Raw genomic sequence first — 26,388 nt, 5'->3', positions numbered from 1 at the left:
TAACGGTAAGTGATGCAACTTTCCAAGAGCACAAGCTTCAGACACGGGCTGCTGTAATTTTGGCAATCCTTCAATAATACTATGATTATGCAAATATGCCAAATCTCTGTGATGTGCATGACCAAACCTGGCATGTCATAAATCACCTTGAGTAGAAGAAGAGAGAGCCATAGCATGCTCATTATAGGCCTGAGCATCAAACTTGTAAGGACCCATACTGGCCTCATAAGAACCTGTAGCCACAATCTCATACCCTTTCTTTGGATCCTTGATCCTGTATTGATCATCCTAGATTTCCACAAGCATGTGCTAATCATGAGCCATGGATGGAACAGAAACAAGATTTCTCCTCAAGTCAGGATCATACCAGACATCATGGATATACATTTTCTTTCTTGAATCCAGAACGATGGGAACATCTCCCACTCCTGTGATGTCCTAAGTGGCATCATTGGCACAAGTAACCTGTCTGCCATGAACAGGTTTGATTTCTTTAAACTACTCTTTCCTGTGAGTCATGTGCTTCGATGCACCACTATCTAGAAACCAAGTATCGATGGCAGCAAGTCAAGAATCCCCAGATGAAGCAAGAGAAGCATCATGTGCAACTAAATCCCCCTTGACACCAAAGCTGTCTTGAAATGCAGTAAATACATAATCCTTTCCCTCTTATGCAAAGTATGCATGAGATGGTGAAGCATCGGCATTTTCAGCTGGTGCCACATAATTACTACTTGTGCCTTGCCTCTTTTTCTCATTGGCAATCCTTTTCTGGCACTTTGCAATGTAATGACCAAACTTCTTGCAATAATTGCATGTGCCTTTTTCACCTTTGCACCTTTTATTTGCATTCCCTGCATTTGTGTTTGCATTTCCCTCCTTCTTGGGCAAATAAACATGGCTGGTATTTTTCTGAAATTTACCCTTTCCATGAGTGGCAAGTGCTTGCTCACTCGAACGGGCTGAATTGGAAGTCCACATTTCTTTCTGTAAGAGCAAGCCAACTAACTCCTAAAATATGAGTGGAGGAGCCCTGAGCATAATAGTCAAGAAATTAATAAACATATCATATGAGGGTGCCAGACTATTGAGAGTATAGAGACCAATTTATTATCTTCTATATCCTCATCAATAGCTGCGAGCTCATCCCGAGTGTCAGTAATCTTTGCAATATGAGCTGAAATAGTTTGACCTTCCTGCATGGACAAGTCATTGAGCTTATTATTCAAAGCAATGCTTCTTGCTTCATTCTTCACATTCCACATATTTTTCACTCTATCCCAAGATGCCTTTGAAGTCTTGCAAGACTTGATAGTGGACTTAATGTGTGTCTTCACAGACAATGCAATCGAAGAAAAGCTTGGGCATCCCTAATTTCTTATTCTTCTTCTTTGCTTATCTTTTTAATAAGGTGGTTTTGGTGTTCATATTGAATTCAGTGGATGGTAAGGGTATCTCTGAAGATCCATATTTGTATCCAAATCATAAATGTTTTGTTTAATTCTATTTGCAACTAATCAAACCAGTGATTTAAATTAGTTCCAATAGTTTATAAAATCTTTGGGAATGCTTTTGTTGAGTTCTATAAGAATTTGAATGTCTGGATTACCAAATGATGTAGTGGTAATTTTTGTTGAGCTTATACGTTAATTGTTGATGCTATTTTCAATAGTGGCCATTCGTGTCACATAATATGCTACCCTACTACAAAAGGCATATTTGTTTGACAAAGGGGTAGGTGACCTTTTGGTCTGGCCAAGAGAGGCCAAGAGAGGATCACATGGTAGCATCCTCAACACCCACAGCCATTCAGATCTCCCTCTCCCTAGAGGACAAACAACAAATATAGAAGGTATTCTCTCCCTTTATGATCAAGCCATGGTGGAGCGCATTGATGGATGTGGCGGCAACAAATTTGAGATTGGGTCCAAGCGATTTTATTCCTAGAAGTTGACCACATCTATGGGACTTCATCATCTAGGGGAAGGGGGGTTTCTGCTCCAGCTTTTAGCTCCTTGGAATACTACTCAGGCCTGGTGGAGCAAATCCCAGTGTACCTTGGATGTCATTTGGCTTCACAATGGTTCAAATGGAGGCAACGCATCACGTAGCAATATATTCCATTGAGCTACCCTTCTTAGGACTTTCCAAGAAGTACAAATCTATTTTGTCTTCTATTGGGACTTATTTTGGCACTATACTCGAAACATCGACCCCCTTAGATGACAGAGTCCATAAAGTGCGATTGATTTGTTTATAACCCAGATACCCTACTAGAGGAGGCACTTCTAGAGACCCTAGTGGGAGGTGCCCATGTCTACTACCAAGGCACTATCTACGTTGCAGATAGATGGGCCACTAGCCAGGGCCTGCTGCCCATGCTTGATAAGCCATTTCTCCTCTTGCCCCTAGGGCCTCGCAGACCATAATCAAGAGAACGGTTAAGGGAGGCAGCCCATTACCCACTTGAGAGCCACAACCACCTCCATCATGAATCCCTTGGCTCTCCCCTTGGAGGGATTTTAGACCACAGTGAAAGGGAAGAAAGTCAGCAAGCACACGACAAAGAACCAAAAGAGCGGAGCCACAAGCAGCAACAATCGAGGATGGGACCTCAACAAGAGTCCTCTCCATAGAGATGGCAACTGGAGGTGCCTCATCCAAGGGTCGAGTTTCTATAGAGAGGGAGGATTTCTTCAATCTTCCACCAATGGTGGTGCCTTAGGACACAGAAAGATTCCACCAACACAAATTTAGGTAGTTTTAGGGCCAACGCCAAAGATTCCTCCATCCTACCATCCTGATCACTGCCATCACCATCCGCCCAGTCTCGACTTCCTTCTTCACTCCTTCACAACACCCCCTACCTGACCTTTCACCTCCCCCTGCCCCTCTTGGAACAAGGTGGCTTGAGCAAAACGTCTTGAGAACAGAACTCTATTGCTGGCCTGAGTGAAGAGGAAGCCAATTGCACTTGTGTTAATGATGAGGCGTCCTTTAACAGAAAATAGTTGTAATCGTATCAGTATGGCAGGTAGGAGGAAAATGGATTACAAGGCCAAGTGTGGCATTGGTCCAAGTGGATCATGTAATCCCCATCGCTCTGATACCAGCATAGTTGTAGACGTATCAACATAGCAGACATGATTGTTGGGCTAAGTGTGGCATTGGTCCAAGTGGATCATGTAATCCCATCACTTCGATACCATGCTTGAAAAGGCATGGTTTAGCAAAGAATAGTAAGACCGAGGCAACAACTCATAGTCTCACATTGATGATTATAATCCATAGGTACATGCCTCTTCCATAGGCAAATGAGACTTCTCTTACGACTCATTCAACACACACTTGACATCACTACTGATGATATCAAACACAAGTACATTGACATCATAGATGATGTCATTAAAACAAAACAAAACCACTAGAACTTATACTGAATCACACATACTAAACCACAATCTTGTCCTCCCTACGGACTCCAAAATGATGGAGATGATGGGGTTTTGTTTTGGGACATACAAGTTGAGAACCCGTGGGTGTCTAGCACATGGTCAATGCACCACTTTTTAGTCACGGTTGTGGTTGTGGGTTGAAAACGATATGTTTAGAGCGGAGCAAGAAGCTTAACCAGGCATCACATTGGTGCTTGAACCATTGGGCAGATAGGGTATGAGCTGAAAACTTTTTCCTAATGTCTTGGGCCCTCAAGGTGTGGGCCTAGAGCCATGATGCTCCTTGCATGGTGGCTTTGGACTACTGCCCATCTAATCCAATAGCAAAGTTCACTTAGAAGTGGCCACATAAACTTACGGTAATTATTCGCTACCCACCCATCATCTACATGAGTTGAAGGCTAGTGAGTCAAAACATCCATAATGTCCATAATCAAGCATGTAAAATAGTAGCGACACCTGATATTATGGTGGAAGTAGTTGTAGAGGGCCCTTGTGGGGTAGTCGATGGATATTCATATGTTTTAGGAGCACATATTCTTAGCCATGGACATCTGTAAATGGAAGTGACTTCTTCCAAGAAGGCTCTGATATTTGGTCCTTGACAGTGGACACAGCAGGGGGTTTGCATCTTAGCGGGATTAGCACTGGAAGTATATGATAAGGGGACACACAATGTAGATGGGACTAGAGATTTGGGGATAGTCGAATAGGGATCTTCAACATTCACACCTGCCTATTGATAGCAGAGAGCATCCTTTTGGAGACATTTTGTGGATTGCTAGAGGGTACTTCAATAACTTGGAGTTCAAGGGGAGGACAAGCTCTAGGGGGCTGCCTTCGATGCCATGCCTTCCTTGGAGCAAGGCATGTGGGAGCAATTTATCTTTACCATTAGGATTGGTGAGAAGATGTGTTCTCTAAGGAGTCCCAGTTTCTCTTTCAAGCATTGCCAACACGATGGGCTTTGAGAGAGGCTAGACAAAGTTTACCACGGCGACTAGCCATAGAAAGCATTCAGTTGGCATTTTGCCTAGCACAATGATGCCTGACCACTCCCCTATTGTATTACATTTGGAACAACCACAACAATTCTCCAAAAACAAGTGAGGATTCCAAATGCATTGTTCGATGAGGAAGTCCAGTAGACCATTACCCAGATTTGGCCAGTGAATGTGACACCCTCATAGGGTGGTTTGGTCTATTGGGCAGATAATGCCATTTAGTGAAGCAACACAAAGCTCGAGTCCCTCACACTATAGCATAGGAAAGCACTTTAAGAGAGCTAAAGGGCACTTAGGAGGGACATAGCATCCATTGAGCAACATAGGGGAGTGTGAACCGACCTCTCAAATGGTAGCTGGCAAACACATATGAGAGTGTGAAGTTAGACGTGTGATGGAGATCCAATGCTCAAAGTACTTCTATCACTCCTCCAGAGTGAGATGGGTGTAGCATGGAGACAAGATGCATGGCAATTCTTTCAAACCACGGTCCTTAGGTCAGCACGATCTCCGCTCTAGCGTTTGAACAAGAGCTAATGAAGGATTTGGAAAACTTGAAAGCAAAGCTAGAATCAGCTATAATAAGACAAAATGCATTGTATCTACATTTGAGAGCAATTAGAAGCAAGAATTGGGTTCAACAGTCATGCATAGCATTTGACAGAGGAGATTACAAGGCATAGTTTGCGGGTTATGATCATTGTGGTGGACTAGGATTTCTTGGAGGGCACCATGTGGAGATTGGGATTCTCAAACTAGTGCCTATGGTGGATTTCTGTCCTCCATGCAAGCAGCTCCAGTCAAGTTCTCTAAGGGGGACACATGGGGAGGCTTTCTTACTCTCTTGCTCAGTGCAACTGGGCTGCCCTCTAGCCCCCTTCCTATTTATTTTCGTGGCAAAGACACTAGGTTACTTCATTCTCAATCAACTAGCTTGGTGGATATGTGCCTTCAAATTTGGAGCTACTATGCTCACAAATGTTCGTAGAGGACTTAATCAAGAGCCTAGAAAGGGTTCGGTCTTCTTGGAGGTGTACTTCGGAAACAAATATCAATTGAAATAAGTCAGTCAGTTCTAGCAAGGCTCTAAGAAGCTCTAGTGATGGGGCACTAATCTTAGCTTCCACTAGATTTGCTAAGGGCAAACAATGAGATTGTCACAAGTAGCAAACACTTCCACACAATATGTTTGCAATATTTCACAAGAACTTCGCAAGAAAAATAGAAGAACACAAACTGAAATATGAAAATCAGAATTGCAGCACTTACCTAAAAGATTCTTCGTGATAGAATAGAGGGAGAGAAGAAGGAGATGCAGCACGCACAACACTAGGGCCCAAAAATAAGGGCTGGACCCCCCCAAAGGTCTTTATTGCAATAGAGAATACTTTGTACAACTGGCTTTGAGAAGAGCATGAAGCTGAGTACAACTCTTCCATCCATCTAGGAGCCTTGAGGCCCTTCTTTTATAGACTTGGCCTAGCTTGTGCTTTTACAAAATCTAGACTTGCTTTTGAGGCTACTTTTTACATAAAGCTAGCTTTAATGTCTTGTCTCCATCATTAAAGCGCTTTTCCCCCATGTGGGGTGCCTTCCCATTAGAGGTTAGACAAATGCATGCATTATAATCTTGGACTAATCCTAGTCCTTGTGGACATGTCACATGTCCACAGTTCTCTTTTACCAATGCAAAGCAAAAGTAAAACAAAGCTTATTGTAGTTAACCAAAGTCAACTTTCTTGACCACCGTCAATGCAATAAAGATTCCTCTTTATGTCTTGGGAGAAGTACCAATTTGGTGACAAAGATAGTTGGGTTTTCAAGTGGGATTGGATATTTCATTAAAGCAATAGTTTCCCCAGTTCTACAGTGTTTGTTAGCGCAAGCTCCTCTATGGGATGTCGGCCAGTCTCTCTTTGGTAGGTGGTTCATTCCCTCATGCTAGTGCTTTCATTCTCTTGATGCACTTTATTTCTTGGCAAGCTCAAACAGCTTATGAAATACTCGATCCAAGGTCACCTAGAAAACAATGGTTCACCTAGGCAAAGGGGCCCCTGGTCTCATTGATGCAAAAATGTAGAGCAGAGTCATGTTTGGGAAGCTTATTGTTAGTGGTCTAGCTCCAGGCTGCTCTAAGTCTACTCTGGCAATAGATACTAACCACATGGATCTTGATGGCAGCCCCTCTGTCACAAAGAAAGCATCACCGCTCGCTAATGCAGAGATTGATGAGATGTGGTGGCATCTCTTAGACAACCTCGTCAAACCGACCCCTAGAGCAAAGATAAGTTCAAGCGACAGTCCTTGATTTGGCACCCAAATGTCCGATCAAGAGCTAGAGCAGCACACGATGGGAAGAATGGGAGAGTGGCTTAAACAAGATCCCAAGGAGATGTTGAGCTCTTTTGCCCACCTAAGAGGGGCTGGCAAGCAAGATGCAAGGAGATCAAGGTGGCCATCCTCGAGGCATGGCAAGGCAACCTTGAACGGACTCCAAAACCCTTTGTGCTGGTTTGGGTAGTTCTCCTCTCAAAGTCGTCTAGCTAGCAATGAGCCTTCCTTCAATTTGGGCTTAAGTGGATTACTCTAGATGGATTCATAGCAAGGGAGTAGAGACGCAAGGGGAAATGGGATCTTAGACACCGTGAAGTGGTAGAGAGTAAGAGCAGTTTGTTGCTTGGGCGGATTTGGACCATCAACAGACAAGAACACTCTAGGTGGCGCCTCTAGCTATGAGAGGGCCTATCCTTTTGCGAGGTACCCCAAATGGCTACCAAGGTGTGTACAATGTCTGTCTAGATACTAGCCAATGTATGTGCAGGTTGGACCTGGGAACCATCCAAAACAAAACCCGTGTACAACGAGATTTCCAAAATCCCCCGTGAAGTCTCCACGAATGCATGCGCAGGTCAAGCAAAGAATAGGTCCTGATAACATGACAACCAAATGTGGTCGAGCTGAAAGAGCTCAAGAAGAGTCACGCTTAACACCGGAGGCCCTGAAAGAGAAAGCCATGTTGCCGCTCCTCAGGTCATGACAAAAGGAGACCGCATGAAGGTGCTCTGAATGAATCTTCGCATGTCTACGACTAGTCCCATAAGCAATGTTGGATAGACTCATCTACAGAGAGGCGATGACTACTGTACCAAACCTTGACCTTGATTGGTTCAGAGCAATCCCTCATGAAAAGAAGGCCAAAAGAAAAGAGTGAATTTTCTATTCTTGTGGGATTTTAATTGTCTCCTCCAAAAGGACTTACGTAGATCTATAGAAATCTGAAAATCCTCACAATAAGGAGTTCTGGTGGGCTTTCAGCCTTTAAGGCTGAGCTGAAATATCCTAGCATTACTAACCATGAATCAATAGAAGGGGAGCCTCTTCTCTCCGTGCCAATCCCACTGCCTAGGAGCCCATTGTAAATACTTAAGAGTCCTTTGACAACCAGCTTGCATTATTAAGCTCTGCTCTACAAGTCTTAATCTATTATATTGAGGCCACATTCCCACTCAGGTAGGATTAGAGGTCTTTTGAGCTGAGTGATGCAATTCCTAGAGTGGCACCAATAAGAAGGAACAAACCATGCCATGACTTGCAATACCTGGAATTGAGGTCAAGTTTGGTTGAGCTTCAATACACTCTCCAGCACAGGGGCGAATTGTTGTGAAGGAGAGATGCCCACACTGACCTGGCAGCGCAAGTATTGGATAGAAACACCGCTCCAGATCCAAGTAAAACTAAAATCAGCCCCCCAGGTTGAAGTGTCCTTCCTCATCATTAGTCCTTACAAAGTTTTGGGGCTGCCGCCTTTGGACTGAAGGAACTGGAAGGAGGAAAGGAACAAACCATGTCATGACCAGCAATACTTGGTTGACCACCACCACCCTAGAATTGAGGTCAAGTTTGGTTGAGCTTCAATACATCTCCAGCACCACACGGGCGAATTGTTGTGAAGGAGAGATGCCCACTCCGACCTGGCAGCCCAAGTATCGGATAGAAACACCCCTTTGGATCCAAGTAAAACTAAAATCAGGCCCCCAGGTTGAAGTGTCCTTCCTCATCACTAGTCCTTACCAAGTTTTGGGGCTGCCACCTTTGGACTGAAGGAACTGGAAGGAGGAGGAAAGGAACAAACCATGCCATGACCAGCAATACTTGGTTCACCACCACCACCCTGGAATTGAGGTAAAGTTTAGAAGAGCTTCCAAATGTATCTGTAAGGAATTGTTTTCTTAAACTAAAAATATTATAAGTCTAATGGTGTTAGATACAGCATAGAAATCATGAGTGACACAGCTTAAGAGAATTAAGCGGAGTAAATTGTGTTTAGATTGACATGGCATCCTACAAATCTTCATGTACTCTCACTTCAGTTTACTAGCCAACAAAAGTTAGATATGTAGCCAGACATAAAGTCATATTTATTAATTGAATCTGATGTAAATATACAAATTCTGCACTAGAAACTTTGTTAAAAAGAAGTGTGCTAAACTCCTTCATTAGAATTTTCAAACTAAAGAAGACTAAGAGCCAAGAACTCATTTGTTGAATCAGAGAATCAAAGCTTAAAGTACCTGTTTTGCCTAAATAATTCAACATCAACACCTGCTTGAATGTATGGTGAGATATTGTGAATTTTCGTTTTCTGCAGCAAACATTGTTCATCTTGTCCACAGGACAAGGAATCACCGAAGCAATTTTTCCTTTCTAGTGATTCCTGGTAAAAAGAAAATATCCATCCAAACACTAAGTCCCATTTTCATGTTTGGTGGTTGAAAACTTTATTCAGATTTTAAAAACAATACACAGAATGAAAATGCACTGACTTCTGCCAGAGTCTGTAAAGCTCTCAGTATCAGAACTGCAACTTTTCGGTCTCTACGAGCGCAACACTGGGTTATAACTGTCTATATGACACAAAAACCCCAAATGAATCTTCAACAAAGAAAATTCAAACAATGTATGTGATCCTTTGACAAAGAAACACCTAGAAACCCTTATGAGAAATGAGCTTTTTATGCATATTTTGCAAAGATATGCACACCTGATATGCAAACTGCTGGCACCACATCTGCCAATGCTGAAATTTTTTACGATGTTTGTGATAGTCTTCAATGCCTTTAACTTTCTGGAAGCCATAAATGATTTCAGATATAAATTTAAATTTGGCTGAAGTAAAGAGTTCAGCTATTTTGCCCATCTAGATTATGATCATGCATCTTGAAACAGCTCAATTTGAAGCATGCCAATTTCTATGCATAAAACAAAAACCACATAATTACATAACCACAACAAGAGAAACGGTCGGGTCTAAACATTTATTTTTGGACTTTGTAAAAAGGATTTGGTTTTTGAAACTCTCTCTCTCTCTTTTTGGTATTTCATGCATTGTACTTTGTCTAATAGGCCATTTTCTTTTTCTGAAGACATCAATAAGCCTCTCTCTCTCTCTCTCTCTCTCTAGGTTGATGCCCTTTTCCAGATAGTGACCTTCCTCCATAGATATGGGCCTTACCTCCCTAGAGATTACCCAGGCTAGCAGTAGTCATCCACACATTTAGCAGAGAGTGGGGCCAAAACGGTTTGGTATGCACGTGTATCCACAAGGTTTGCTAGTCACGGTATCCAGATGGACTAGCTTCCCCCCTTCTAGTACAGCATGGATGCACCGTCCGAGTCAATCCCTCAAGATAAGATTAACTGTACCATACGGTTAGACCTCCTCCCTACCAAGATCCAATTGTATCACAACGGCCACTTCTTGAGGATATCGGAGGATGGACTCATTATCAAACCCTAGTACCTTGAGGACAAAGGGGTCTCACAAGCATTGAGGATTGCCATCGGACATATGCGGGTTTCATCACATCAACTAGGGATTGAGGTAGGTAGAGCTGCAGGTATACCTAGAGAGCAGCGGATTTGCAAGATATGCACATTGGGGGAGATTGAGATAGAGAGGCATTTCTTATGCGCCTGCCTAGCCTACTACCAGATCCAAGGTTGATACCACTGTTTCTTTTGGGAGGGGCATGGATTTGGTCCACTCTCACGACCGGTCCACTTCTAGGACCAAATCTGCATTTGGCTCCAATTGATTGAGATGCAACGGCATAGAGATACACTATTATGGTACCATAGTTACGATCTTCAACACCTCGCGAGCATATCTGCATTTGGACCATATCTGATTGAGATGCAACGGATAGAGATACACTATTATGGTACCATAGTTATGATCTTCAACACCTCGCGAACAATGTCCCGTCAACATAGTTTCACGTAGCGAAATGAGCCAATGGAGATAGTGCAGTATTACACATTTTTAGGAGCAGTGTTCACCGGACCAGTTTTCACGATGACCCATGCAGCTACAGCATGACTCACCCAAGGGCGGGGTGCGTTGGCCTTACTAGAGAGGCAGTGCTTCCAGGCATACTTCCAAGACCCTTCAACGGAGGATTGGATTTTTGACACCTTGGTGAGACCGACTGCCATGTATGCAACACCTTTCTGAGGAGTGACATTTCAGCGCAATAGAGTGGAAGAGATTTGAGAGGCTACAGGTGACTATGGGATCTAGGATGATTCTGAGTAAGCCCTCGGGCCCCCATCAAACTATAAAGGTAGAGTTCGCCATGACCCCTCTCCAGGTTGATGCCATCTTTCAAACAATGACATTCCCCACTGGGTCTGGGCCTTACCCCAGGGGAGATTAATGAGGCTAGCACTAGAGTCTTCCACGCGACTAGAAGAGAGTGGTGTTGATACGACATGGTATGCATGGATAACCACATGGTTTGGTAGCCACAACATTCAAATGGATAGACTTCCCCCCTTTCAGTACAGCATGGATGCACCACCCGAGATAATCCCATGAGATGACATCAACCGTATCATACGGTTGGACCTCCTCCATCTTCATACATCTCGAGCTTGGGGGGGAGACCAGGAGTTCCCCACCAAGCTCAAGTTCTACCATGACCACTTTATAAGGGTTTCGGACTATGGCCTCGTCATCAAACCGCAGTAACTTGAGGATAGGAGAGTCTCACATGCACTGAGGATCGCCATCAGATAGTTGCGAGTCTCATCACAGTAGTTGAGGATTGAGGCAGGGAGAGTTGCATGCATACCCAGAGAGCAGAGGATCTGCATGCTATGCCCAATAGGAGAGGTCGAGATAGAGGAGCCCATGCCCTCCGACACCCCGAGAGAGCTCGACAAACATAGATACGAGAGCTCCTCGTATCCTATCAGAGAGCCACCAAGGTGCTTGGATATATGGAGCCTCTGCATGTACTCGAAGCACTAGCTCTGAGCACCTGATACTATTGTGCTATTTGCCACTTTGCTATTTTGCTCACTAGTTTAGCACTTTACCTTTCAACAAGGGCCCTAGTGATCCCTTTGATTCAGCCCTTAGTGGCTTGTATGAGTTACTTTTGGTCTTGTACTTTGTCTCATAGGCCCGCAAGGCCTCCTGAAGACATTAATACATCGTTCTTCCTTTCTTTCTCTCTTACTCTCTCTCTTCAACCCATCAAGATCATGATCTCAACACATCACAGGCAGCCATGCACCAAGAGTACTTTACCTTGGATGGGTTGCCATTGGAGGTAGCTTCATCCTACACATACCAAGGGGTCCTGTTGTCCAGCTCGATTTTTAAGATGCAACCATCACTACTGGCTCCACTGAGCAAGGGGTATGCTGCGCTGGCCATTCTCAAGAGACAGTGCTTTCATTGTCACTTCTAGGACCTCATACCGAGACAATTCTCTTCGTTTGTCTGGTTTGACCCACAAGTATGTATAACAGCCCTCATTGTGGGCTCGAGTTAAGAGGCTTCAAGTTCTCATGCTTTCATGGATCCATACAGTAAGCCTTTTGTATCAGATAGTTCTGGCTAAGTTTGGGGCAGCCCCACTACATCTGCAACATTCCAGGTCATCACTTATCTCTTCCGCATTCAATAGTATGGATATTGCATCACAGAGAGATGTAGAATTCTTTAGTTGGCTTTATCCTCCTCCATGGCACTGGAAGCAGAGGGTGACCAGAGGTGTTCGTGTGCACGTACTTGCAGATGGTTTGAGAGTCTTGGGCTCCATTTTGATAGGCTGCCTCCCTTCCAATATAGTGTTGAGGCCCCTCTATCCCTTGTCATATCACGAGGTGAACCAGGTCATCCGAGAGGATCTCCTACAGTTACATACATTCAGGACTTTGTTGGCTCCTTGTGAATCTCAGTTTCTACAGAGACCATTGCCTATGGATTTCACAAGAGGGATTCATCGACCCACTAGGATACACGCGGATCCACCTCCCCCCCTCCAAGAGGATTTTGATTGGACAGTTACGGGTCTCCTCACGTCGTCTCTGTATATAGAGTGGTCAAGCAGAGCACATATCGAAAGAGGGTCACGTCTGCACAAGAGATTAAGTTAGAGGAGATTTTTGCTTTCAATTGCCCGGTGTACTACGAGATTAAAGGTTGGTATTACTGCCTGTGCAGAGATAGCTTTGGCGATCAGGGCATGTAGGGGAGATCATGACACACAGCCAGATTCTGCTCAAAACATGATCACCAAGTTTTTCCAGCCAAACATTATTGACCAGTAGAACGTACAGAGGTGATGGCTACGAGAACCCGAATCAAAGTCAGAGACATGCTAGACTCGTCAGCGTATTGAGGCACAAATCATGCTAGGGAACCTTCCCTCCATGCTCACTAGACTAGATGCATGGCCCACTGGATTGACTATGGCACTTGTTTGCTACATGGTTACAACAAGGAGACTACATTGGGCTGTACATGTCGACAATTGCCAGTGCCCTCTTTGCCAACCATTTCAGCTTCACACGTTGATGCTCCCCTCCTAGTGTTGACACTCTCGTGTGGTTTCCCCTTAGAGAGATTTCTTTTTATGTACTGACAATTTTTCCTTTTGTATTCGTCTTGGGTGTTGATGCCTGTTTAGTGGCTCCACCCATCTGGCATCATCTCATTGTGTCATCTTCTTTTAGTCTCCTGGATCCTTTTTGGTCTTTCGAAGACTTTAATGGACTCTCTCTCTCTCTCTCTCTCTCTCTCTCTCTAAATAGCCCCAAAGAAAGAATTCATCTCAGAGGCACTTGAGTAGGAAAAGAGAAGGACCAGCAAAGCGCTAAATGTCTTGGTGAGGGGCCTACCAATGGGAGATGCCAAGATGCTGTTCACCAAAATGGAGGTCAGACAATCTGGAGGGTGGGTAAACTTGAGTCACTTACTAAGCCACTAGTGCTAAAGTTCTGGACAGCCATGGATAGGAAGACCCTCGTGAGTGCGAGAGCGACTTTGAAGGGAACCAAGATCTACCTGGATGATGACCTCACACTTCTATAATAAGAGCACTGACGGGAAGGGATGGTACGAGTAGTGGCAGCAAGAGAAGCAGGGAAATGGGCTGTACATAGGGATGGTAGGGTGATCATCCGAGAAAGAGGAGACAAGGAAGAGAAGGAAGAGGAGGAAGAGGGGGAATTATGATGGTGTCGAGCTCATGGGATATGTGCATACACCAGATTGAAAATAGCAGTATGGAATTGTAATGGCACATTATGGTCTGTGACCCGGGAGGTCTCTCAGAGACATACAATAATAGAGATATGATCTTCTACATTGAGACACATGAGAGCCCAGAGAGAGGGCTGCCCACAGTAACAGGATACACATGGGACTCAGCTCACAGGAGGGACTTGAGGAGAAAAAGCGGAGTACGAGGCTCCGGGGGGTGGCTGTCCTTTTCAAGTCACACTTGAGACCACTCATATTTGTGGTTCGGAGAGAGGAGCTGTACGACACATGTGGATATAAGTCATTACAGTGTGCTACTTTCCTCTAGACACATCATCCTATGCACAAGAGGTCACTACAGATGGACACAGCCCATATGAGCCGATCCAGGATGACATCACAGAGTTCTCCAAACAAGGAGACACCCTCCTATTGGGGGATTTCAATGCCCGGATTGGAAATAAGCAGGTAGGCATGCTTGACTTCCCATATAGTCCCAAAGCTAGATGCAGCAAAGCTCGGGATATTGAGGCTCTCTATAGATGCCCCATAAGTGACAGGATATGGACCGCATCTGCTTGAGCTAGGGGTAGTCCACAACCGTATAATTTATAATGGTCTTCAAAGATGGCCATCATCTGGAGGACTCACCTGCTTCCCACATGGCGGTGGGTCTAGTATAGTGGACTATTTACTAGGCCCACTAGCTTTTGTCTCACGGATACATGACTTTGTCATACCCCCCCTGACCACTCATACTTGGCCTTCCATATCTTTGCCACAATGCTAGCCATAGGGAGAGCCCCCCCATGCTTACACGCATCTAGATCCACTTTGATCGTGGCCTTGATCCAATATATGTGTGTCACCTGGCCAGGGAGCTCCCGACACTACTTGGAGAAGATGTGGACCTCGCTAGCGCCTCTGACACCCTTGTCTCTGTGGTACAGGATGTTGCTACCATATCATTTCCCATGACCCGACCCATGCGGGTCCAAGACGTGAAGATGCACCATAACCCTTGGTTCGACGACGAGTGTAGAGGGGGGAGAGCCAACTTGACACAGGAGTGGCCATTTGACACCACCTAAGACACATATGATTTTTCAACGATTGACACGTCGTAAGAGATGGGCCTTCCTCACACATAGGATGGACAAGATTGTTAGATCTTTTCAAGGAGAAGACCTGACCACAAGATGGGGATTTCTATCAGAGGGGAAGCCACCTATTCCCATCACCAATCCAAATATGTGGCACACGTATGCATGTTCCCTCTATGATGCCCAAATGCAGACACCACCAGATATGTCCACTATGCTCAGGCCCACTACTTGCCACTTGTTCACCACACAGAATGTATGGGCTGCACTTTGCAAATTACACAATCGGAGAGTGCATGACCATGAGGGACTATGGACTGAGCACTTTGCACATGGACAGGAGGTCCTAGCTTCGGTCCTAGCACAGATGTTCAATCGAGCTGTGTGCCATGGTTTTCCACCTGCATGGAGCACTACCACTATTGTACCGATACACAAAGTCGAAGACCCTCTGGAGACTGGGAACTACCATAACCTCATGATTTGCCATACTCTGGACAAGATTTATGGATCTGATTTAGAGAGGGAGCTCAACATCCACACAGAGGCTCGAGGATAGTGGGCACTAGGGCAAAAAGGATTCTGGAGACAACAATCTACCCTAGATCACATTTTCACTCTGAGGGCTATCATTGAGGAGTCCAAACACCAGAAGGCCTACGCATGCTTTGTAGACTTTTGGAAGGCTTTTGACACTGTCCCACGGTCCCGCATGATCAGGAGACTACATGAGCTACAGATTCCAGAGATAGTGATATGGAGGACCATGAGGGACTATGGACTGAGCACTTTGCACATAAACAGGAGGTCCTAGCTTCGGTCCTAGCATAGATGTTCAATCGAGCTGTGCGCCATGGTTTCCCACCTGCATGGAGCACTACCACTATTGTACCGATACACAAAGTCGAAGACCCTATGGAGACTGGGAACTACCGTAACCTCATGATTCACCATACTCTAGACAAGATTTATGGATCAGATTTAGAGAGGGAGCTCAATAGCCACACAGAGGCTTGAGGATAGTGGGCACTAGGGCAAAAAGGATTCTGGAGACAACACTCTACCCTAGATCACATTTTCACTCTGAGGGCTATCCTTGAGGAGTCCAGACACCAGAAGGTCTACGCATGCTTTGTAGACTTTTGGAAGGCTTTTGACACTGTCCCATAGTCCCGCATGATCAAGAGACTACAGGAGCTACAGATTCCAGAGATAGTGATATGGAGGAGTGATGAGCCTGTATGAGTCAGTCACAGTCAAAGTTCGCGCTCCAAGTGGTCTATCGGATTGGGTCGAGAGTAGGATCGGAGTGAAGCAGGGCTGCCCCCCTCTCACCGACCCTCTTTGATCTTGACATTGATGGGATCACGTCCTTCATAGACCACCTAGGAGGCAAAGGATCACTACTGGCTGATCTTATGATACAGATATTGCTATACGCCGATGACATAGTCCTTATCTCATCCTCAGTAGAGGAACTGCAGACATATTTGGTGGCCCTAGAGGTGTTCTGCAGAGAGAGATACCTGAGACTCACAACCTTGGGAAGACCAAGGTTATGGTCTTCAACACGTCACATGCAATGCTCCGTCGACTTAGCTTCACTTATCGAGATGAGCTAGTGGAGATAGTGCAGTCCTACACCTATCTGAGAGCAGTCTTCATAGGACCCTTCTTCACTATGACACATGTAGCCCATGCACAACTCACACGGGGGCGAGGTGCTCTAGCCCAATTGGAGATCCAGGCGCCCTTTCAAGATCCACCGACGAAGTGCTGGCTCTTCGATATGCTAGTGCGATCGACTGCCATGTATGCAGCACCCTTCTGGGGATGTGACCTACTAATAGTAGTAGAGTGGAGGAGATTCAAGTAGCTACAAGTGACTATCGGATCTAGGATGATTCAGAGCAAGCCCTTAGTCCCGCATGAGATAGTACCAACAGAGTTCGCCATGACACACCACTGCAGTTTGATGCCATCTTCCATACAGTGACATTCATTCACAGAGTATGGGACTTTCCCCAGTGGAGACTACCAAGGCTGGCTCTAGAGTCATCCAGACAACTAGCTGAGAGTGGGGCGGACACATGGTATGCACGTATATCTACATGGTTTGCCAGACATGGGATTCAGATGGATAGGCTCCCTCCCTTTTAGTATAGTATGAATGCACCCCTTGAGTCGATCCCATGAGATGAGATTAACCGTATCATACGGTTAGAAATCCTCCAGCTCCACACATCTTGAGCTTGGGGGGGAGATCAAGAGCCTCCCATCAAGACCCAGTTCTACCGTGACCATTTTTTGACCATTTTCTGAGAGTCTCAAAGGAGGGATTCATCATTAGACCCCAATATCTAGAGGATAGAGGAGTCTCACATGCACTGAGGATCACCATTGGGCAGATGTGGGTTTCATCCCATCAGTTGAGGATTGAGACATGGAGAGAAGCACATATACCCAAAGAGCAACGGATCTGCATGCTATCCATGTTAGGAGTGATTGAGAGAGAGGAGCACTTTCTCTACGCCTGCTCAATCTGGCGGCGCTGTCACTGTCTCTATCAGTATCGAAGTGGGTTCGGCCCACTATCGCGACTGATCCACTTCTATGACCAGGTCTGCATTGGGCTTTATCTATGTGAGATGCACTGACACAGGGAGACCCTGCTATGACAGATCAGGGAGAAGCAAGAGGGGACCAAACCACAGGATACAAAGGCTAACCAGATAGCGGCATATCACAGATTTCTAGCATTTGAGTAAACTCCAAGACACAAAAGGGTGGAGGAGGTGGAGCTAGCTGATATGCAAGCAATATGGATTGCCGAGAGAGGACTGCAGCGGCAACCCGTGACGCGGAGAGCCACCAGAGCACACTCGATTGAGGTCCGACCTATCACATCTTTCCTCAGAGGAGACCGCCCGAGAATGAGGGTCACTCTAAACCAGACAGACGCAGATCTACAGAGACATTTTCACCACTCATAGATGAGGCACCACAGTGCTGGGTTTCAGATTCTGATTTCTAGTCCCAGTTCTAGGTCTCTTCCTACTTTCAAATAGTACATGATATGATATGACATGTTTTGTATTTGATTTTGCTTGAGCTGTCGAGCTCTTTATTTAAGCATAGTACTCAGTAAGGGTCTTAGCGCATTCTTTGCCCCAGTCATTTGTGGCTTGTATGAGTTTCTTTTTTTCCTTTTGGGGATGCACAAAGATTCACTTACCCTACTCACAAGGATCTCTATTGGGCAGTTTTGGGTCTCTTCACATAGACTTCGTATTGAAAGCTGCAAAGTAGAGGACCTACCCACGGAGAGGCGCATATGCACATTATGTGACAAAGGTTGAGACAGAGAAGCACTTCATCTTTAGGTGTCCTGTTTACTATGAGATCCGAGGGCGTTTCTACTGCCTCTTCAAAGATAGCTCTAGGATTTTGTCCCGATTCCTCTCCTATCCAGACCAGAGATGCTTGGCGGCCTTCATTCATGAGGCAGTCAGGCACCGCGAGAGGCTACTTCGATCACAGAGACATGAGCAGACTTCTTCCTTGGCAGATCCATCTTAGAGCTCTATTACAGAGTTCTTCCTACTAGATCACATGGACCCCCTTGATACGAGGCCTCGACATGATCATGACCCAAAGCCAATGACTCAACAACTCAGACAGAGGATTGATGCGCAGATTACACTTGGGGATATCCCCTCTCTGTTCAGAGTCGGAGCCGGCCGACAGGGGTTACTGTAGCCCTTGTTAGGTGCAGAGCTATGACCAGAAGACATCATAGGGCCACACCTGGGCCACACTCGTGAGCAGCCGATAACACTCTATCGATTTCATGCCTCCATTGCCCCATCCACCCTGATGTCCTGATCATGATGATGTTGATGATGATGAGGATGATGAGGAGGAGGATGATGATGAGATTGTTATGTAGTCGACCATTGACATGACTATGTTGTACTTAGTACTATCATTTTGCATTTTTTGCATTCTGCATTGGTGTGGATGCTCATTTAGTAGCTCCACCCTCACAACTCATTTGTACAAGGATTGGTAGAATTTGAGAGAGTTCATTCGTTTCCTTTGCAACTGCGTTTCCAACTTTTACTTAAATTGCCAACAGTGGTATCAGAGCCGACAACGAATCATGGAGTTTACTTTGATGGAGCTTGTCATGTCCCTAGTTCACTGAAAAGGAAGATCACATTGAGTTCCATCTTGTTTCCTGGTAGGTGTTTGCAGATATGCAAGGAATGCAATGTTTTTGTTTATGGTTGACAGGAGGTGTTCATGGTAGTTACGTGGCATCCCAACATGGTTGTAAGGGATTGATTGGACAAAGGTAGGTGGCAATCTACCTGGCAATTGAGGATTTGATCCAATTTGTTGGTCAAATCAAACCTAGAGGTGCCCACACATTATGGCAACATTACAGGAGCAATTTCGGGCTAGTTTCCAAGGCAGTTTAGTTAGTGGGCAGCCTTCTTACACAGGGGTGACCTATTTATATATGCCAGGAGACACTCTGCTGACATGAAAGTCAATTGAGGGGAATTTTTCTTGTTTCCATTTGCAGCCTTTATAGCTTCCTTTGTAGTCTGGCTACAACGCTGTGAGGATGAGCCAGTATTTTAGTTGATTTGCTCAATACAATTATTAGTTTTGTCTCCTACAGTTGCATTGTAACTTTTCTTTCATCTTCTTAAAATTGCAAAATCGTTTTTGGTATCAATGTTTGTAGCTGGAGTGTGTCTCTGTCAACGTTGGTAGGCTTTGAGAGAATTCATTTGTTTCCCTTGCGATTGTGTTTCCAACTTTTTCTTGAATTACCAACAAAACCTAGGTAATATGGTCACTCTGTACATCAAAATCAGCCTCAACCTTGGAGCTTTACTAGCTCTTCTTGATGAGCAGGTTTTTCTCCCTACTCGGTTTTTTTCCCACGCTATGCATAATGTACTTCTGCCATGATCATTGCTCTTTGGGTATGTTATCATACTTAATAGAGGTCTTTTCATTGAAAAAAAAAAACACTGAAAAAATATTCACAATCTAGGTATGTACTGCTATTACCTTCCTCTCTGAGTTTTTCAATTGTGCCCAATCCTTCCATCGTACGAGTATCTTTTTGCACTGGTTGCCTGATATTTGTCCCATTCTGTTCAGCATCAATGAGCTATTATGAAGTAAAAGCTTGACATAGAGGACTTTACTGAATAATGGAATGAAAACTATCAGGACAAAAAGATCTGTGTAGACTCATAACCACCAAAGCCATACATGGTGGTTGCACGATCTGCCTTGCAAGTCTTTTTCACATGCCAAGTTTGCCATCCACAAAATGACCTGCAATCATTTACAAGGGGATATGTTATGTTATTCCCTCAATTAACTGTGGAGAACAAAAGGAGTAAAATGTTGTGCATGATTATTGGGAAAAGTATCAACCATATGCCAGTATAAGAAAAACATCATACTTCCTGTAAAGCTGAACAGCATACAGTTTCAAAGCTTTTACTGCATAAACTCGCACATATTTTTTCATATTTGCGGTCTCCCTCCATGCATGGATGAGCTCAAATAAAATCCTGACAAGCCAAAGGTATTTAAGCCAAAAGACCGCATAACTTGGCCTTATTATTCAGCACCATTAAAAAACAAAAGGTTTGGAAGATGGAAATGTTAAAAAATGTATTGTGCACTAAAGAATACTAAAGCTATTGCATACGTTCTAAAACAATGTTTCTGGTCAAAAGATACAGAGGCTTGATGCAGACTTTTTCATTATGGAGAAGCTTAGAAACATATTTACACATGCCCACCTGATTCTCTGAGAACAAGCAATCACAGCCAAAGAATTTTTCAATGAACGCCTGCGGTTCCACCATGCTAACCAATTAATGAAGGTCTCTTTTTGAATATTCTTTTTTCGCCACAAAATAACATCTTGAAGAGACTGTTTGTGGTGGATCCATGCCTGCAAGTACATGCAAATGCAGGCCTTGTAATCTGATAAAATGAACATAGGTCTCGTAGTCATTGGAGCCCGTTGTTAGTGTTATCCTATAGTTTTGCATACCACAAATCTATAGAAGAATTTAAAAACTTTAAGCTGATACATTTAACTAGCAACAAAAAAAATGTTTGCCTATCCAGTGCTGTAATTAATCAGGCCCAAAAACCACCTATCCCACTTTCTCCACCACTGCAACATGGAAGCCCATTTTCTATCTGCATTAAATGAGGTATGATTCCTAGACAACATGTATGCATCTCCATACCATATCTTTCAAATACTAATCTCACTTAAAATCCATACCATAATAGCAATCTCCATAAAGATCGATGACATGATAAGTCCTCCATGGGTCCTATTCCTAGATAAAATATGTATGCATCTCTATATCATATCTTCCAAAGGATAGTATTAATCTCACTTTTTTTTTCAGAGGAAAGAAACTTCTATTAATGCTTTAAAAGCCCATACAAACAACTTCTGAAAGGAGCTGAGGATGGTAGATACAGAAAAAAGAGACTGGTTGCCAACTAGAGGACACCCAGCCTGTTTCCGGGTCTCCGAGCTAATTACCTAGAGAGACTCCAAAATAGGAGCTAGCAACCGGGGTGGTGGTCTATACATCCAGTGAATACCCCTCATGGAAAGGGTGTAAAAGATTCCTACAGTCTAGGGCTTGCAGAAACATTCTGACCGTTTGGAAGTCACCCTTGATCTTGGATAGAGATCTCCGATGCATGGCCACCTTCCCGATCACGCCCGTCGCCTTCAGCAGAGGATAGTCTTTGGGAGACAGTATCCAACATTACTGCTTGGAAGATTTGGGTCGCTCAGTGCAATCGGGTGATGGGAGGCCAGATAGTCTCCCTGGCAGCTACCCTAGTTGCCATTTGGTAGGGCATCATTTTCCCCTTGCGCCCCACTTGGGGCACAAGCTGGTGAGACTAGATCGATCGAGAAGGCATATCCTCCCTCTGTGAGCCAAGCCACCATCCCTCAAGTGTAGTCCCTTTGCATCCATTGTGTGCTTGCCACAATCCTAAGGGAGGCCAGCCAAATCCTCTATGCGACCTGGCCTCCCCAAAGGCAGTGGGAAATCATCTCCATAACTCCTCTCACTCAGCAAATACATTTGCAGTCTACCCGCAAGCTGCTACAGCCAGGGGCCCGATGGGCAAGCCCCCATGTGCCAGCAACCAGAAGAAATATGAGATCTTGCATGGCCGCAAGCTAGTCTAGAGACGGGGCCAAAAATGGAAGATAACCTCTCTCATGACATCTTGCTCAATTCAGTGGCGTTCCCTTGAGGGGGACCATGCTGCTACCTCAAGTTGTAGCCAGCGCCCAACGCAAGTCATCTAAGAAAAGAAAGGGACCTCCTCCACCATGTCTGAGTGCCCTACTTGGGCTAGCCAAAACCACTCCCCTGGATCCCACTATATGTCGCAGAGAGGTCTGCCCTCCCAGAGCCACAATTGCCACACTACTCCCTCTACGGTTGATAAAACTATGGCGGGGTCAATGTACCAAATTCTACCCAAGTGGCCCACTATCCTAACTCTCTACCACTCCAACCGCTCCAAGGCCACCTCAGACTCATCCTTCGACTCTCTCTCTGCCTGCAATAAGCCTCCTAGTCCAACTTTGTAGCATCTCTGCCATCCAAGTGCCTGCCTCCCTAAGGTGAGAGAGGGCTTGCATTTTGGCCATTGCTTGTCTCCAAGCCCCAAAGGATCTGGCTTGTCCACCGTTTCACTGTGCCCATCTAATGTGAGTTGCTGACCTAACATGCGTCACTCCGAATTCTAGACCTCTGGGTGCCATATGTGCAACTGCCTCTCAAAATCCTTCGTGCAGGACGGGCTAGCCTGAATGAGGCCCCTCACTAATCTCTGTTACGCTCTGTGAAGGCTCCTCATCAATGGAGAGCCTTTTCCTATCAAGGGAGCCTTGGAGAAGATTCGCATGTAAGACTGCTACCACTGACCCCTTTTTCGGGGAGTGTTTCAAGAAGCCCCATCTTAAGGAGAAGCTTTGGGGTTTTGCTTCTGGGATGAGGCCTCGTACCACCAGCTTGGGGGGGCTCTGCTCTGTATCTCTAGATCACTAACGCTTAGTCCACCCTAAGCCTGCGTCATGATCATTGTCTACCAAGCTACTCTATCTTGAGTGTTAAGCGTCCCATCCGATCATGCCCATAGAAAGTTACGCACTAAGCATCTTAGCTGGCCCATACAACCCTGGTGGAAACACCAGCAGGAGGCGATGTACCAAGCCGTGGCGAGAAGGACTTGGTTTACCACCAATGCTCTACTTGCTCTAGGGAAAGTTTGGCCGAGCACCAGTACAAGAGCTTGCGCCAGACACACTCTAGGACTGGGGAAAACTGTTGCTCTGTCGAGACATCAATGCCAGCCTAGTAGCCCGACGACCACGCTGTCTCTCCCCACAGGATCCAATGGAAGCCAAAATCAGCACCACAGTCACACGGACCTCCTGGACCTCCTTTGCTTCTGTGAAGAAATCAACAGATTTGGTCCAGTTTGTGCGAGCTCCGAAAGCCTCACAATAAATAGATAGGGCCCCTCTAACACTCTCTAGGATGGATGTTGAGCCCCCCACATATAGGGCCATATCATTTGCAATCTCAAAATCTAGAAGCTCCTCCTCTTGACGGATGTGGGCTCAGCCTTGCACGTGCACGAGGGCAGGGGGTCACAGAGCTGAATCCAGAAAAAGTGCGTGAGGAAGGAGAGCCAAGTGAGCCTGCTGCAGCTAGGGAATACGAGACAAGGGGGATGAGTAATAAGATAATCACAACGGGAGGGGCAAGTGGAGGGGGTGAGAAGGATCTAGAGGCGGCGGGGGGGGGGGGAGGGTCTAGAGGGGGTGGGAGGTGAGGGAAAGGAGTGTTAGTCCATGTCGAAGGAGAAAATTTCTGTTGCGCGGGTGCCTGGGGCCTCTGGATATGATTGAGGAGGGATGGATCTAGGTGACACTTGTTACTGAGGGTCTAGAAGCACATGAAGTTTGTTGCTGCTATGGGAAAACCTATGTACTCGAAGCGTCACCTTTGATAGGGCCTACTGAAGGGACTAGAGCCGGGGGGCCCACTCTCTGAAGCCCATTGTCCACCTGACTCAGTGCCACCAACATGATCTCCTTGAGAGTAGGCGGCTGCTTGCACACCCTTCTTATGGTTGGCATGCTATCTCGTTCGTTCTTGCTGGCCCACTTTCTGGGTTTCTTCTTCACAACTCTGATCCATTTTCTATCAGAGGGCTCAACCTAGGGGGTCTGGGACTCTTGCTGCTATTGCTAGGCTGCTTGGAAAGCCACTAGAAGGATGGTCCTATATTTTCCCTTGGAAGCCCTGAGAAGTAGAGCGTCACCAGGAAACGGGGAACATGGTGAGTCGAGTCCATGTCCTCCACTGTAAAGTCGTGATACCAAGGGAAAAGGTACACCGGATGAGAGCCTAGGAGAATATGGCTCTGCTCCATGAGAGCCAGGTGGTATACGAAGAGCTTAGCTAGAGGAGAAACATGCCATGTCCATAGATGGTGACCTCTTGGATGTGGGCTCCATCTAGTGTCAAACTGGCCTGGATCTTGGTCTCTGATCTGGATAGGAGAATAGGGCTTTGCTCCGTGAGAGCCACGTAATATCGGGAGAGCTTAGCTGGAGGAGGAGCATGCCACGTCCATAGATGGTGACCTCTTGGATATGGGCTCCATCTAGTGTCAAACTGGCCTGGATCCTGTCTCTGATCTATCTCCCAAGCGAGTGAGGCCAACTATTATGCCCACAACTGCCCTGTCCAGTAGAGATTCCACTGCTTGCTATACCTATTGCTTGTCAGCTTGCGATAGGTGGGGGTATTCAAGAGTGTTACCATGGAGCCTCTCTAGTCACCAAGGTCGCCACCAATAGTCTCAATCAACATAATTAAGCAAAATGCTGCACCCCAAAAACTAACAGAAAGGGGAAAAGAGAGGGCGGGAAAGAAGAACTAAGGGATGGAAGGAACAGTCACTAGGGGCCAGCCAAGACCAAGGGGTTCTCCGGCCTTCAATATCTCTTCGGAAGGGCCTAAAAGGTCTCAAAACTCGGCAAAGAGAGAAGTTGGAGCAGCCCCCAAAAAATATCAACAAATGGACTGGCAAGTGTGGACAAGCTTCGAGGGACTGCGTGCTGAAAGGAGCAGGTCAAGGTAGCTGCTGGTTGTCAATGTTCAGCCACAATGTCGAAGAAAGAAGAGATGTCTTGTTCCCAAGAGGGGCTATCCCAACCGAAGGGTAAGGCTGGCTATTCGTAAAGGGACCCATTCTTATTGCGAACATCTTCAAAGGGATACATCGATGAGTCGGGCTCACCAAAAGAGCAAAACAGCCAATTGCGACTCAAGTACAAGGGCTCCAATTCTATGAACTGAAGGCCCGCTTCCCAAAATCAACTGACCTGATGTGACTGATGCGACAAAGAGTAGCCTCACTACCCACCAAGACTGGCTGCGAATAGCCAGGTGCACTATAGAGTGTGTGCTCTATAACGTGCTCTGAAGGAGAAGGCACGAGAGCAGAAGGGCTGCTGTGCAGGCTAAGAGCTGTTTCGAGGGTCAGGTCCAGGGGCACAAACAGCAGGCAGCTCTACAACCAAGGTGCCACAAGCTCCCTAACAGCAAGGGCGGCCACAAGAAGGGCCTAGTAACGCAGAAAGGAAGGGGAGAAATAATAAGGAAGGAGGGAGGGAAGCTAGGCCAGCAGAGGAGGGGCACAATGAGCACAAGAAGCAGTTTCTGATTGCTGTCTGATCTCGAGGTCAACTTCTGTGGATTTTCTTGCTTTAAACTCATTAATGCCACTTAAAATCCTACCTCCCTTATCAGAAGACATCTCATCAGCCCAGATATCCCTATCCCTTATTCAGATAACTAGTCCTCCCTACTCCTTTCCAAGTTTTGGCAATGATGAAGTCATGCCCTATGGAATTATAAAGTACATTGTCTTATAGTACCAAGATGTCATCCATCAGCCTGTGTAACAAGTGGAGGGATCATTTCTCTTCTACATACCAACCTAAAAAGCACATTCTATTGGTCCTTCTATCCTGTTCATGATTTTGCCAAAGTCATGGAAGTGAAATCCATGCCCTATGGAGTTATAAAGGGCATCGCCTAGTAGCACCAATTTGTCATCCATTATGTGTTCTACCAAGTGGAGGGATCATTTGGCTCCTT

The 26,388-nt window shown here is 45.5% G+C and overlaps 1 protein-coding gene across 1 annotated transcript in view; it reads right to left on the bottom strand.

The window, feature by feature from the left end:
• The window catches only part of LOC147897368 (uncharacterized), a 167,154-nt gene that overhangs the window by 68,282 nt on the left and 72,484 nt on the right, over positions 1 to 26,388 (bottom strand). The window contains exons 14-19 of the mRNA XM_087380859.1: positions 20,956 to 20,963; positions 20,611 to 20,721; positions 20,207 to 20,345; positions 9,501 to 9,584; positions 9,283 to 9,363; positions 9,031 to 9,173 (exon numbers count right to left, since the gene is read on the bottom strand). Of these exons, the coding sequence (XP_087236985.1) occupies positions 9,031 to 9,173; positions 9,283 to 9,363; positions 9,501 to 9,584; positions 20,207 to 20,345; positions 20,611 to 20,721; positions 20,956 to 20,963 (566 nt within the window). The remainder of the gene's footprint in view (positions 1 to 9,030; positions 9,174 to 9,282; positions 9,364 to 9,500; positions 9,585 to 20,206; positions 20,346 to 20,610; positions 20,722 to 20,955; positions 20,964 to 26,388) is intronic.

The sequence above is a fragment of the Dipteris shenzhenensis genome, chromosome 10 (assembly GCF_047967505.1).
Source record: "Dipteris shenzhenensis isolate YYH24624 ecotype China chromosome 10, Dip_SZ_1.0, whole genome shotgun sequence".
In the NCBI taxonomy this organism is placed as follows: Eukaryota; Viridiplantae; Streptophyta; class Polypodiopsida; order Gleicheniales; family Dipteridaceae; genus Dipteris; species Dipteris shenzhenensis.
The sequence above is the reverse complement of the archived record's forward strand: the minus strand, read 5'-3'. Positions and strand labels throughout refer to the sequence as shown.